This window comes from Pararge aegeria, chromosome 2, assembly GCF_905163445.1.
Source record: "Pararge aegeria chromosome 2, ilParAegt1.1, whole genome shotgun sequence".
Classification (NCBI taxonomy): Eukaryota; Metazoa; Arthropoda; class Insecta; order Lepidoptera; family Nymphalidae; genus Pararge; species Pararge aegeria.
In genome coordinates, this window is record NC_053181.1 from 15,559,329 (window position 1) to 15,573,301 (window position 13,973).

General features: G+C 36.3%; 1 protein-coding gene across 1 annotated transcript in view; it reads left to right on the forward strand.

Annotated features, from left to right (window-relative positions):
• The first annotated feature begins 742 nt into the window (after positions 1-742).
• Positions 743-13,973, forward strand: part of LOC120629437 (protein patched) — a 35,190-nt gene continuing 21,959 nt past the window's right edge. Inside the window, exons 1-2 of the mRNA XM_039898383.1 lie at positions 743-1,131; positions 10,882-11,074. Of these exons, the coding sequence (XP_039754317.1) occupies positions 982-1,131; positions 10,882-11,074 (343 nt within the window). The 5' untranslated portion in view covers positions 743-981. The remainder of the gene's footprint in view (positions 1,132-10,881; positions 11,075-13,973) is intronic.

Sequence of the window (13,973 nt, forward strand, 5' to 3'; positions counted from 1 at the left end):
TAGTTGGACCGCGATAGATTTGTAGTTTCGTATGGTGAGGCGGGTGGACTTGGCGGCACTCTCCCGGCACGCCCGCTAAATAAATTCATTAGTTAAATCACCGCCGGCGGCGTTTTATGTCGGTAACATCAAAGGGTCCGTCCGTCGCCCGGCCGGGGGCGCGTTTGCTTCACTTTTTACTAAGAAAACTTTGTAAACAAAATGATATGGTAGGTACGTCCGAATGTTTGATCCGCCTTTATTATCTGTGTACAGAGGGAATGTTTATCTGGCAAACATTCTCAATTTGTGGAAATAGCTGTGCGGTTATGTAATAATATTTTAAAAAACTGGGAACAAAATAACATTCTTTTATTCATATATTCATATTGACTTTAGTTCGGCTGTTGAGACTATATCAGCTCTATAAACTTCATTTTCTAAAACTTGATAATTATTAATCAATAGATTATATTTATATATTGATAGTAGTGATTAGATTTTACATAATGAAGACTGAAGACATCACAGCAAAGCTTTTATTACGTTACTGTTCGTAACTCGTAAGATTCATTCAATGCTTTTATTTTTGCGTCACATCCCCTCCTCTCAGAATTAGAGGGAGACAGACACATAACGTGTGTGGTCCAAAAAGCCGGAGCTTCGACTGTATCCGGCGTAGTTCGGGCGACTTCGTATCCCCAGAGCGGCAACATAATCGGTTGAATCATGATGGCGGCTCTACAAACATTCAGTACATGTATCTAGCTAGCGTTTGATTCAGTGTTGTTCGGGTCGCGCCAGTGTCGACACGCTATCACGTTATAGATAATCGAAACTCGGTAACATTTCGTGTTTCGTACGGTCTGTGATAAACAGAGTGAAGAATTCCGGTGTACAAGTGTGTGGTTATGTGGCGGCGAGTGATATGACAGCGTGCGCCGCCAGACGGATTCCGGCCGTCTTCATGAGGATACTGGTGACAAGACTGGCCCCGAGATCATGGTGGCTCCCGATTCCGAGGCTCCTTCGAATCCTCGGATAGCGGCTGCCCAAGAGAGCCCCATTGCCGCCGAGGCGCGCCACAGTGCTGATCTCTACATACGCACCAGTTGGGTGGATGCAGCACTAGCTCTCTCCGAACTCGAAAAGGTGCAGTGTTCACTAGTTAGCTGAATCTATCAGTGTCAAATAGCGATTGTGATAATGCACGTGTGATTGTTTTTCTGCGAACGTCAATCGCGTTGTGGAACGCGGCAGCGAGGGCCGTGGCGCCGACTAGTGGTAATTGTGTGTACTATCAAGGCCGCCCGTACATTGGAGGCTTTTACGCGAGAAAACGTCATTGATAACGTGTATGTTTGATATCAATATAACGTAAATATAGGCAAAGAAGGTCGACTCACAACAGCAATTTATAAAGTAAAAACCAAATTTTGAGAATTAAAATAGTAAACTCTATGATGAATTTAAAAGGATTTTTTGTCGTAAAAATTTAAAATCGTGATAAAAACATTACTTCCTTGAATGTTTATTAATATTATATTTTTCTTATTATTTCGTGGAAGGTAGAGTTTTCCTAGAATACCGGGTGTAATCCATTCTTCCCATGCCATATAGGTACTTCCATGGATCTCTTTTATTCAATTAATAGGACGTCTATATTCACTTTCAAGGACTTCTTTAGGTAGCGACAATTATTTTCCTAAAAAAATAATTCTTAAGACTAATAGAGTTCTTAAATTCTCGAGTAATCAAAAAAAATAACTGGGTGATTATTCTAAAACAAAGTTACACTAAACAGCTGTACCTATGATAATGTACAGCATAATAATATGGGTAGGTATAATGTAAGTCGGTCGTATACGAGATGAAGCAATTAAGGCTCAGCGGGAAAGGTGCGGGGGCCGTGCACGCGCAGGCGCAGCCAGCGGCGCCGACAGAGACATCAACGTGAAGAGCACTGAACACGAATAGAGACGAACACGGCGATTTTTTATTTTTATTTTTAAAGTGAAAACTTCTTTAGGCACGTTGAGCACTTTCTGGGTGAGCAAAAATCATCGTCACCGAGCGCTTTCCATGAGCTATATGAATATGGTGTACATAGATATGTGTATATATGTATTTTCCGTATACATGTTAGCTAATTGTTTTTAGTTTGTAAAGAAGTTTTAGTGACCAATTTAAACTTAATCTTAAATACTTGTAAATATACTAAAAATAATAATCTAATAGCTCGACGATACAATTCACAAGTTACCTACTTAGTTTTTACATCTATCGGCAGTGCCCAAAGACCCAAATGTTTTTTTACATACTACCAACGCTTAGAATACTATGATATCGATATTTTTTACGTTTTGTTTTATTATTATATTTTACGGGTCCCAAAATAAAACTACTTATAGCGATAGTCGTAAGACCTTTTTCTAGTCATACAAGTATCGATTGATATAAAGTATCGAACAACTAAATAGGAGATGCACAATTCAGCACAGAGCTGTGAAAGTCGATGCTTTGGAACATTTAGAAGTTAAAACATTCATAATCTCACATTCATAATCTGCTGAACATTCTCAGAAAACTAAAGTAATTTAATGTAGGTAAGTAAAAACCTTTCGAAAGTCCATTATAATATAACTATCTCTATCCATGAAACATTATTACTTAATCTTAAACATACTTGTTAACTTATTTTAAAATAAAGAATGCACTTCTAAAAAATGTATATCTGGTAGGACCGCACAGCGTTCGCCTCGTGGAATTGAGACATCTTGTGGTTTCCGATCATGCATCCTTTTCCCACTTGGTAAGAGAAGTTGCGCTTTCCTTTTCTTTAAGGTTGTGTTCTATCTCGTTTCCACATGCTTCCTTTCATATTTTTTATCTTCCTCCAAACATTGCGTGCGCCGGCGGTCGGCAGCTGCGCTCGAAACCTATAAATGATTGTTACTACACCCACGATTTTCAAATGTGCATCGGACTTCTGGGTATTTTCTATAAGAATAGAATAACTAATTAGCTCTTATGAAGTCTCCTAGAAAGCTGAGAACAAACTTGCCTCACCCCAAGGATCAACGTATTCGACTCTTGTAAGAACTTTCGTATGTATTGTATATATCCGTAAGATCATCGAACCCGCGCTGAACGATTAGTTCTTATTCAAAGTCTCTGGGAATTAAGCATGTTTAAGGGATTATAAAGATTACATGGGGTTTCATTTAGTATAAATAGACAAACTCGAAAGCTCTGTTCATCGTAATACCTAATGAGTCAACGGCATCGCTTCTAAAAACAACGGGGCACTAAACCTTGACTTAAGAGCTACTTTATCTTTATTAGAAGCTTTAATTCCATCATGTTATGTTAACCTATGCTTAAATTTACTTAATTTTTTGATAACTATTTTAAAAATTTAATCGCAGTCATCTTTCCCAACTTTAGTTTTTCATTGTCGATAATATCATATCAGTAGAAGTCTAAATCTAACCAGGTCTTATAGAAGAGCAAAATGGTTTAGAAAAACAGATTGTGATGTAAATGTTAACCTAAAACTAAAAAGAAAATAACATTGACCACAATGCAATTTCTCCATTTATAAAATCAGGCCAAACCGCAAAGAATCCAGACAATTTAACTGGATAACCGCAAGTGTTGAATTACATTGAATCATTTGGGTGATTACCAGCTCAGTGAACGCGACACGTGGCCTGTACACACCAATGCACATTGTCATTTTTCCCCATCATTACCTTTTGCTTCCGATTCAGTAATTTGCCATATGTCCATTGTGTCTAGACCTTTAAATAGCTCCTATGAAATCTTATTAGAATCGAAATCTGATGCTTCACTTAAGTTTATCGCGTTTTTTACCACATTATGTGGAGGGTGATAATTTATAAATGGGCAGGACAGGAGCAACTATTGTCCTAAAATTACAGTGCGATCGGGATCTTATTATCGTAAGTTATGCGGCGTCTACATTTTTATTTGAACGATGTATGTTTTCCAGTAACCTAGTGCATTATCGGTGGGCCCGACATCATATGGCAGACCGGTTCTGCTGGACGCCTAACTTGCATCTTGGCGACTTTCTCAACTTTAGCTTTCCGCTTGTAAATTGACTATTGACGACGATTTTTCAATTTACGAACAAATTTAAGATCAAATTGATTATTCGTAGTGACTGTAAGAGAATTGAATCCAAATGTACGCAAAATGCTATAAATAGTAGCATATTATTAACAAATTAAACGAAAAATAGTTTGCAAGAAGATAAATATTTTTTATTTCCATAGAGCCATTGCGAGCAAAGAGCTGTGAACACAATCCTAAAATTACGTAAAGTCATGCACACACATGTCATTGACATTCGAAAGAGCTTGTTGCCTGCTGCCCGACTGGCCAATTGACGATGCACGGTTGTCCTTGTCAGTGGCCATTGAGATTAAAATTAACTGAAGATAATATGATACAAACACTTAATTGTAATCTCAATTCTACATATCGACGGAATTAAATTAATTATAATTTTGCATTTGTTGATAATAAACCATTTAATTAAATACTAGATGTATATTGTATATATATATATATATATATATATATATACAATATAATCTATGTGTAATCATTTTTTGAGAGTTCACATTTGCATGTAAATTTGATAAGAAACTAGATTTCGAAGTTTATCATTAAACATTTAATTAATAGCGCTCGGACATATTAGTAGAATAAATTATATATCTAAGCTTTTGAGTTATTCACTTGAAAATGAATGTTTATGCAAAGCCATTCTAAATCTATTAGATAATTATAAATTCAACGTAGTTTGGACAAGGCAATTAATCTTACGAAAACTTGTTGTTGAAATCGGGAATACAGATCAAAATTAGAATTATATACCAAATACCAATAGTCTTTAGATAGGGGCAGGCTAAGCACGAAGTTTATTTTGATGGGACCACGCCTTCGTTGCATTATTATGTAGATAAGAAGAACGTTGGATTGTCTAGAGTCGTGCTTTGAAACGATATATCAATATAGTAGAAGAACTTCAGGAGAAATATTTCTAGACTGTTGCTGAAAACTGTCAAACTATGTTTAAAATTCTATAGTAGTTATTTTAATGTGTACCTTAATTATAGTGTTGTACTGATATTTTTTGTTTTTAGTTATTTTTTGTCAAATAATATCCCAAATGGCACTCTTTCAGTAAGCTAGGCATCACATTGAATAATTTACAAGTCTTCGATACATTATACATTTAAAAGTCAACGAACATGTATACATTATACCATCTACATATTTGTATTTATGATGAGCACCAGTCTCATTCCTGCCACAGTCTTATTAGAGAGATTGGTACTGAAATTAGATCTACCAAGCTTATCCAAACCTGGTCGGTTACAACCTCCGACATTAAGATCTTTATTATTAGGTACATAACCTAAACCATTACGCCAAGGCACGGAGAAAAAGCAAAGATGAACTAGGATTAGAACAATGTCGGTCACCCATCCAGGTACTGGCTTAAGTTACCTTACTTAACCTTACCGGCGTAATTTTCATTAATCACCCTCGCTAGTAGTTACTTAATACATTAGTAATAAGTTCTTAATCTTTCTTCTACAATACGCAATTAAGATATAATAGAACGAGGCTCCCTGTTAGTGGATTGATAAATCCTAAATTGATATTAAATACTATTTCCAGTCATGTTACCCACAATCAAAAAGATATAACTACAACGGCCACGACCTGCGATAAGACACAAAGTCGGCCGGCGAGCCGCGTATCATTCAGATGTGGTCTAAATTTATCTTATCACCGTTTCCTGTGAGATGATAAAGGTGCCCTTTTGTTTACATCTCCTGCGTTAAAGGCCACTGAATTGTGCAGAAAACATCAAGCTATTTGAGGAAGGTGACAATTATCGCGCTGATTAAAAAACATTGACCCATGTTCGATAAATATATGAATAAGTGGCTGTGAAAGAGTTATAGATGTTGGTACCCTTTAAAAATCTATTATTATTGTCTTTCCTTATTTCACTTTGATGATTTTTTTAAACATTATACAATGGCCACAAGATAATTAAAATAATACTCTACATCATAATATTCCTTCCCATTTACTTTTACTGCTACTTAGTAAACCTCGCACTATTTTTCAACTCCATTATTTAGTAAACCAACTTCCATTTACGGAATGTTTTAAGGATGTTCATACAAAGATTGCGAATGTCGTGTTTAAAGCGTGTCGGAAAGTATGCATTGAAAGGCAATATTTTAAATAGTATTCCACCTTCAGAAACAACCTAATAAATGGGATGAAGCAAAAAGTTATAGGATTTTTAGTATTAATGTTGGTTCATTCAGAATCATGAGTTTGCAAGCTTAACTTAATTTGATAGAATTTCAGGTGGAAACTTCATTTCCGTGTGAGGGTAATGTTGCAGGAATAAAAGGATAACAGAGGAAGAAAATGTTTATGTATTAGTTAGATGTGGGAATGTTTTCAATGTAGATGTTTTATCGTTAAGCAGGCGCCGCTAGACGTGAGAAAGCGTTTACGGTGACCTGATCTCTTATCAGCAGGAAACGTCTTCGTCGCGCCCGCATTGCAGATCACAAACTAATCCTGTATTTGCTTTCCCGTCGACGTGAATCCCCCAGACGTTGTTGATAGTTAAAATTATGATATCAACACAAAGATAACATTCAACTTCTTTAGTGTTAATCGTTAGTCGTCGTAAAGATAGTGATTAATTTGCTACTGTTTTTAAAATGAAAATTATTTAAAGTACTTTTAAATCAGTGTATCAATTAAAACTTTATGTGTTATAGCTAAGTTGTACTGAAATAAATTGAATGTTTTTTCACGTATGCATCACATAATATATTCAGACTCCCAAGCCTCGGAGTGCACGTAAAACCGTTGGTCTCGGTTATAATCGCCCAATGTGATAATGATAATCGTTAAAGCGTTGCTATCCACAGCTTCGAGGTTCTATCAATCCTTTCTCTATAAGAAAGTCTTAAGCCAAGCTGTGGGAAATTAGTGTTGCCCAAAATCGGTATTGTTTTTGCTGGATCAACAATAAGACCACCTTATAGTAGCACCAACATTGGGTTTGTCTCGTCCTGCTCTTGCATTTCAGCAACACTAAATACTATTAGGCGCTGGACGCCGATGTTGATAATATTTGTAGGACTATATGAAACCACCCTGATAATTCAACATATATTTTGATACCAATGCGCTTGGTCTATAATTGTAGCTTAAAAAGAGACTTTCGTTTCTTAGCAATATACAGACTGCAATTATTGTTACTACTGGTAGATGAATGGAGATTCTGAGAAGAGTTTTGTTGGCGGGAGTGTTGCATACTCCACGTGGGACGCGGCGCGGGCGTCTCAGGCACATTCCACCGTGACGTCACGCCCACCCAGCGTGACTCCTCAGGTTCATTCTCCATTCATCCGAAGGAATTCACCTTAATCCATACTCTTTATCTATTACTATTTATCTGACACGATAACTCTATAATATCGTCTGAGAAGGTTTAGTATTATTTTATAATTAAAGGTTTAATTGAATACGGTTGAATAAAAAGTTCCTCAACAAGCTAAGAAGTTATTTACTTTGAACTTGAATTATTAGTTAGATAGAGAGGTAGGTAAAACATAATACACAAAGTTAGTAGCTCACATATGATATCTTGAAAAGATGAGCTAAAGGCTGTCTTAGAACATCTATCATATATGAAGTTCATATACATAGTTCAAAGTACCTTAGATAGTTCGTCTTTAAGTCTTTGAAGATCGATAGAATCTACATTTTTTTTAATAGACTAAGAAAAGAAGAAAGTTGTTTGTGTCGTCGACCGTTTTTCACTGGGTGTCGATATGATAAGGCCAGAGATAGTAACAGCCCTTAACATTCGATCCGGAATCTCGTCATCAAATTGTTCAATGTTCAATTGTTTTGTGGAAGATGTGCTACAAAAAATGCTGAATGTATCCAAACCAAGCCGGAGGATTAGAATATTATCGACAGTAAATAAGTTGTATTAAAATTGGTATAAACACATTTATATTATGGAAACGCAACGTTCAATATCCACAGTTTTATCTAGAAGGTGAATTTGTATACCTTTATAATATTAGAATAAAGTTTAGCAAGGACTAACCTGCTTCGATGATATTATAACTAGGTTTTGTCCGGAACTGAATTGCTCGAGGTTAACATCAAGTCTATGAAATTTTCTGGAATTATACACACCAGTCAAACGACGTCTAATGACCATCATTAGCTGCAGGCATTATGTAATACGGGTTATAACGTACCGTTCACTTAAACTGCACTATTCTTCGCTAATAGCGAAGTTTGTTGTTTATAAAAGAAAATCATTGCGTGGCGGAGAATAAGTAGTTAATAGTTGTTTGAGGGCGACGTGAATAAAGTTTTTCCTAACACTAAAAAAAACTGAATGAACGAGTTTCAGTTCCACCATAACTTCTTAATGCGTGAACAGATTTGCATGTATGGTGTGTAGCGACATTGACTCCGTTTTAAAACATTTAGCCGCTATTTTGAAACGAGAAAATTTTATTGATTACGATTGATTGCGTTTGTGAAGATTTTATGGAAAAGGCTTGTACATTATATAGTTATTTAAATTTGAAGCAAAAACAAATTATTATTAAATAAAACAAATATTTGTAATAATGGTGATCGTTTGATACGTATTTTCATATACCCATATCTTAGCGTGTGCTATGGTCAAGCGGGTATTAAAGTAAATATTATATAGAGTTTTAAGACTGTCTTCGTCTCGTGGACGACCGTATTGACTATAGGTTTTACAGCTAAGCCAAGCTAATAAAATACTTTTCAATAACATTTTCCTAATTAAATTTGTACCTGGGAATTATAAGCTGACATTGTGACTATATTCGTTTTTTCTGATCCCACTTCACTAGTAAAGTAGATACTTATATCTACTGATTATTATGTAGGTATAATTATTTTACACACGTTTCCACTGGCGGGCGGGCGACTTTATCTTTTTTTCCATCAGTTACCTGGCAAACAACATGCCTACATAAATTTACACTAACCTACTTAATTGCTTAATTTATTGCTAAAATAAAATAAGGAGACCCAAACGCGGTGAGCATTTTTGCATCAAGCATATAATTTTGCATGAAATAATAACATTGACGACTCGAAGAGACTATTATGAAGGTAGTTAAGCGTGAATACCTTGTTTTTTTATTGTATTTGCAGTAGCTTTACTATAAATGTTTTAAAACTTGACGTGTCAGCTGTTTAGTTTTAAAGCATTTATAGTGACGACAGAAAAAAAAAATTACTATGCAGGAAAATACTTAACTGTTGTATATTTCTGTAGTTTTTAACGCACGAAATTAATAATCAATCTAATCCAAAAACGCAATTCAGATGGCAGATTGAATTTAATAATACTTTCCTTTTTCCTTCACTACCCTGTGTACGGCTTAGATTGATAAATTTTTTATTAACTTATGGCTAAGTTAAAGAAGTTGGAAAAAACAATTATTATGACTTTTAAGCTCTTCAAAAGTTAAAAAATTTCCAATGTCCAACTGTTTCCATTGGTCGAAACCACGATGCGAATCACAAATTGTGAAATAAAGTGTTCTTTTGTAAGAATAAAACTCCTCCATTAAATGATACCGAGTAATACCTTGATTATAGTTGAAGTATTATACGGAATGCATTGCGTTCGCAAATCGATAATCGTTCATGTCCTGCCGCATGTTACATAATCGAAACGCAGAGTTTGCTTAAGATAAGGCTGTCTATGCACGGAAAAGTTTCAAATTCCTCACAAGTTCATTTTTTTATGCTTGATGCTTGATTATATATAGTTAATGCTTGATTGCGATGGATTTTGAAAATGTAGATGCAGATAATAAGACATAGCGGGCTAATCTTTAGACGGAGTTGGGAATATATAAACAAATATTTGACAGACATCTTCCGAAGGCGCAGCATAGCTTTGTTTGTGGGTGGGTTGGCCCAGAATCCAGGTATTTCTTATGACCAGCCAGTAAAAAGTAAAAAAATGACAACAGGTTTCGTGCCACAATCTTAAAAAGTAACCCATCTTTCATACATTCATTGTAGTGCGACTTTGTCAGTCTGCCACAAATCCTATAACGAATTGTAATTCGTAGTTATAAAAAGTACTAATGTATTTTAGACTGTCTTATTTCTTGTAGCCTGTGTCTACGGTCTTGTAGTCTGCGTCAGGCCTAAGCCCGTCTCCAGTCCGGCGTGCCCGGCGACCGCTCCATGGCGCCACGCTCGGCCCGCCCGCGTCTCTCATTAATCACAATCAACTGAGAAATTATTTCGACGTTTAAAACTTCGCTATTACATCTTCCGCCAAAGCTCGGCATTGTGGACGTGGAATGTAGATGCCGCGATAAAATTGTCGCTACCGTTTACTGATAAATTACAGAGGTTTATTAAATCTTGATATAAACATTAAACTTGTTTTTTTCAATCCATACGTATTTATATCTTAAATAAATCACCTTAAAAAAATTATGTATTAATTATTGGTGGAATGGGGCACTGCCCGAGCTTGATGCTGCGCTCGAAGTTGACTGCAGTGCTGATTTTCAGGCATGACCCACAGTGACTTCTGTATGGGTCATGCCTGAAAATCTATCAAAATGAATACTTAAAAATCTTTTATATGTATGTATGTTTAAAGTAATGAGGTTCATGGGGTTTATGGAATTCATGTAAAATCGTATTTTTTACCGATTTCGTAATTCGAAATACTTGACGATTTACGGAAAACAAGGGGAAGTGTTCTAATGAGGTATGTTCCTGTTACAGGGTAACATCGAAGGCGGAAGGACGTCTCTGTGGATCCGAGCGTGGCTCCAGGAACAACTGTTTATTTTGGGCTGCTTCCTCCAGGGAGACGCCGGAAAAGTACTTTTCGTGGCGATTCTCGTCCTCTCCACGTTTTGTGTCGGTCTCAAGTCCGCCCAAATACATACGAGAGTCGACCAACTCTGGGTTCAAGGTACGTTTTATGTAGTTATAAATTATTCCGTTTTTGACCGAATAAGCACGTCTATCGACTGCATACAATCTTAAAACCGTAAAAGTATATCAGATAAACACATTGTGGCACATTGCGCCTCTCGTTGAATACCAATGCAGAGGGGGAAGGGGCGGAGGGCAGGGTATGTCTGAGCTTCGCCGCTTCCGTCTGCCGAGACGTGTCTTGCATCGAGTCTCGACTACACAGTACACCGCGACACATTAGGCCCCTTATACGACAAACATGGCGAATTTATATTCTCCGAACATCTTTTTAATACATACATGTGTCCGGTTCATTTGAGTGTCATTGTATTTCGAATTAATCTCCATTAAGTCGAGTTAAGTTCGACCAAATGGATAATTGTAGCCGGTTACTATTTTATGATCGGTACGTGTTTAATGCGCAGACGATACGTCTTTGATGCACGACGGGCAGGATGTTAGGACGTTTACATTATAATGTTATAGCTCGATTACAATTACATTAAATTTTAGAGGCTAATGTCGCGTAAAATCGCCTTTGTCGCATAAAGTTGTTTATAATTAAGATCTTCAAACGGACAATGTTTGTATATCTAAAATTTATAATTATTACGTAGGAATAACCTATTTGTAGCTTGAATACTCGTCTTTCTCTCTTTCTACAATTCTTTTAAGATACGTTGCCTGGCATTAAAGTAGATGGTAGTAGCAGGAAAGTGTTAAGTCGATCAGCTGCTGCGTCAAATAAAGATTTAAAATTTATAAAAAGAGTTAAGAATTAAGATTCCCAACGAGTATCCAGATAAAGCTGAGACAGAGAACATAAACTAGCCGTTTTTTATTACTTATTGATCATTGTAACATTGATTGCCTTTAGATATTTACTTTAAGATATTTTCGTAGCGTTTGCAAAATGGTTTTATTGTGCCTTTCTAACGTTTTATTGGCAATTTATTGCTGGCTGCGCGTTGTTTATTGGGTGCATTGGGTGGTCGGCTGTCAACTCGTAAAATTCTATCTCATAAATAGTTTGGACAGGTATACGAGGCTTTATTTGTCTTATCTTACCAGTTTTCAGTAATAGTTTATATTAATATCAAGAGGTAGAATAATTATGCTATTGACTCATAATAATACGCGAGTGTGGTATCTATCAGGTAGGTCTTATGTAAATCGGTATATAAGTTCTCAAATAACAGATGGAAGAGTAGGATTCCAGGCACTTAGGTATGTACCTTTCTACAGGTTTGATGAAAACCCCTTTTAAGTGGGAAACCCTTTCTAGGGATACATATAGCTATAATAGAAGTGGCCTGAGGTGGCTATTAATTCTGGCAGATGTTGCTGATTTTCGGGTTTATTCGCAAGCTTTACCACAATACAATACAATTTTTGAACTTCACAAATTAACAGTCAGTGACTTCTAGTTTCGCATTTGAAAGTCGCAGCAGTTGTTTAGGCTATAGACATAATAGCGAAAATGGACATTGTCACCCGGCCAGACTTGGATTACTTAATAGATAAATAAACAGACAGACAAAACGTATATTGGTCTGATTTTGCAGGAGAAGACACTGGAAATGTTCAACATCATCATCATCATATCAACCCATTAACGGCCCACTACAGGGCACCCACAATCAGAAGGAGTTAAGACCGTAGTCCAACACGCTGGCCTATTGTGGATTGGTGCACTCCACATACCTTTGAGAACATTATATAGAACTCTCAGGCATGCAGGTTTAATCACGATGTGATTCGCCGTTGAAGAAAGTGATATTTTTAATTACTTAAAACACACATTACTTAGAAAAGTTAGAGGTGCGTGCTGGGATTCGAACTCGGCCCCCCGAAAGTTAAGTCGAGCTACTTTCCACTACGCTATCACCGCTTTTAAAAATTCTGAAAGTATTAGTAAATTATTTTTTTTTGAACATATTATAATAATAACATTGATAAAAGTCTCGAAAATGTTAGTTAATTATTTAAACATTATGTTGCTAAACAAATTATATGATATACCTTTGCTAAGTAACTTGTTTAGAACACATACCCAAAGTTTACTACTTAATAGTAAACTAAATACGCTTATAACAAAGTTATTTTAACCGGAAGTTCCCAGGAATAGTTGAGTTAAATGCTAACTGTAGTGGTGACACCCGGAACTTCAGTCTCTGCCAAAGGATGCGCTTCCTATGCGGGCGTTACGTAATACTCCGTAAGCTTGTAGTTCAGATGCCATGCGTTCGAACTTTAAAAGTTGTTGCAATCGTTTGAAAAACCTTAATATTGATAGTTCGTAGTTGTCGTTACCAGCCAATGATCGGCCCACTACAGGGCACGGTTTCGCCTCAGAATCAGAAGGGTTTAGGCCATAGTCAATCAAGTAACGACGATGGCCAAATTTTGACTAGTATACTTCACACGCCCTTGTAAACGTTATAGAGAAATCACAGGCATGCAGTTTCATGATGTTTTCCTTCACCGTTGAAGCAAGTGATATTTATTTGATTATAAAACGCATTGATTGTATAGTTACGAGGATCACACTCGGTTCCCCAGGAAATAAAATCGACGCGCGACATCTTCACCACTGTACACTGCCACCGCTTCAATATTTTTAGACAGCCGATTGGCGTAGTGGGCAGTGACCCTGCTTTCTGAGCAAAGCTGTGGGTTCGATTTTCATAACTGGTAAATGTTAGAGTGTGAACATGAATGTATTTCAATCTCTGGGTGTTTATGTGTATATTATAAGTATTTATAAATGTTCATCAGTTATCTTAGTACGCATAACACAAGCTTCGCTTAAATTGGGGCTAGATGGCTATGTGTGTAGTCGTAATTATTTAATATTGTTAGTTATGTCAATCTATATATTTTTATTTGTTTGA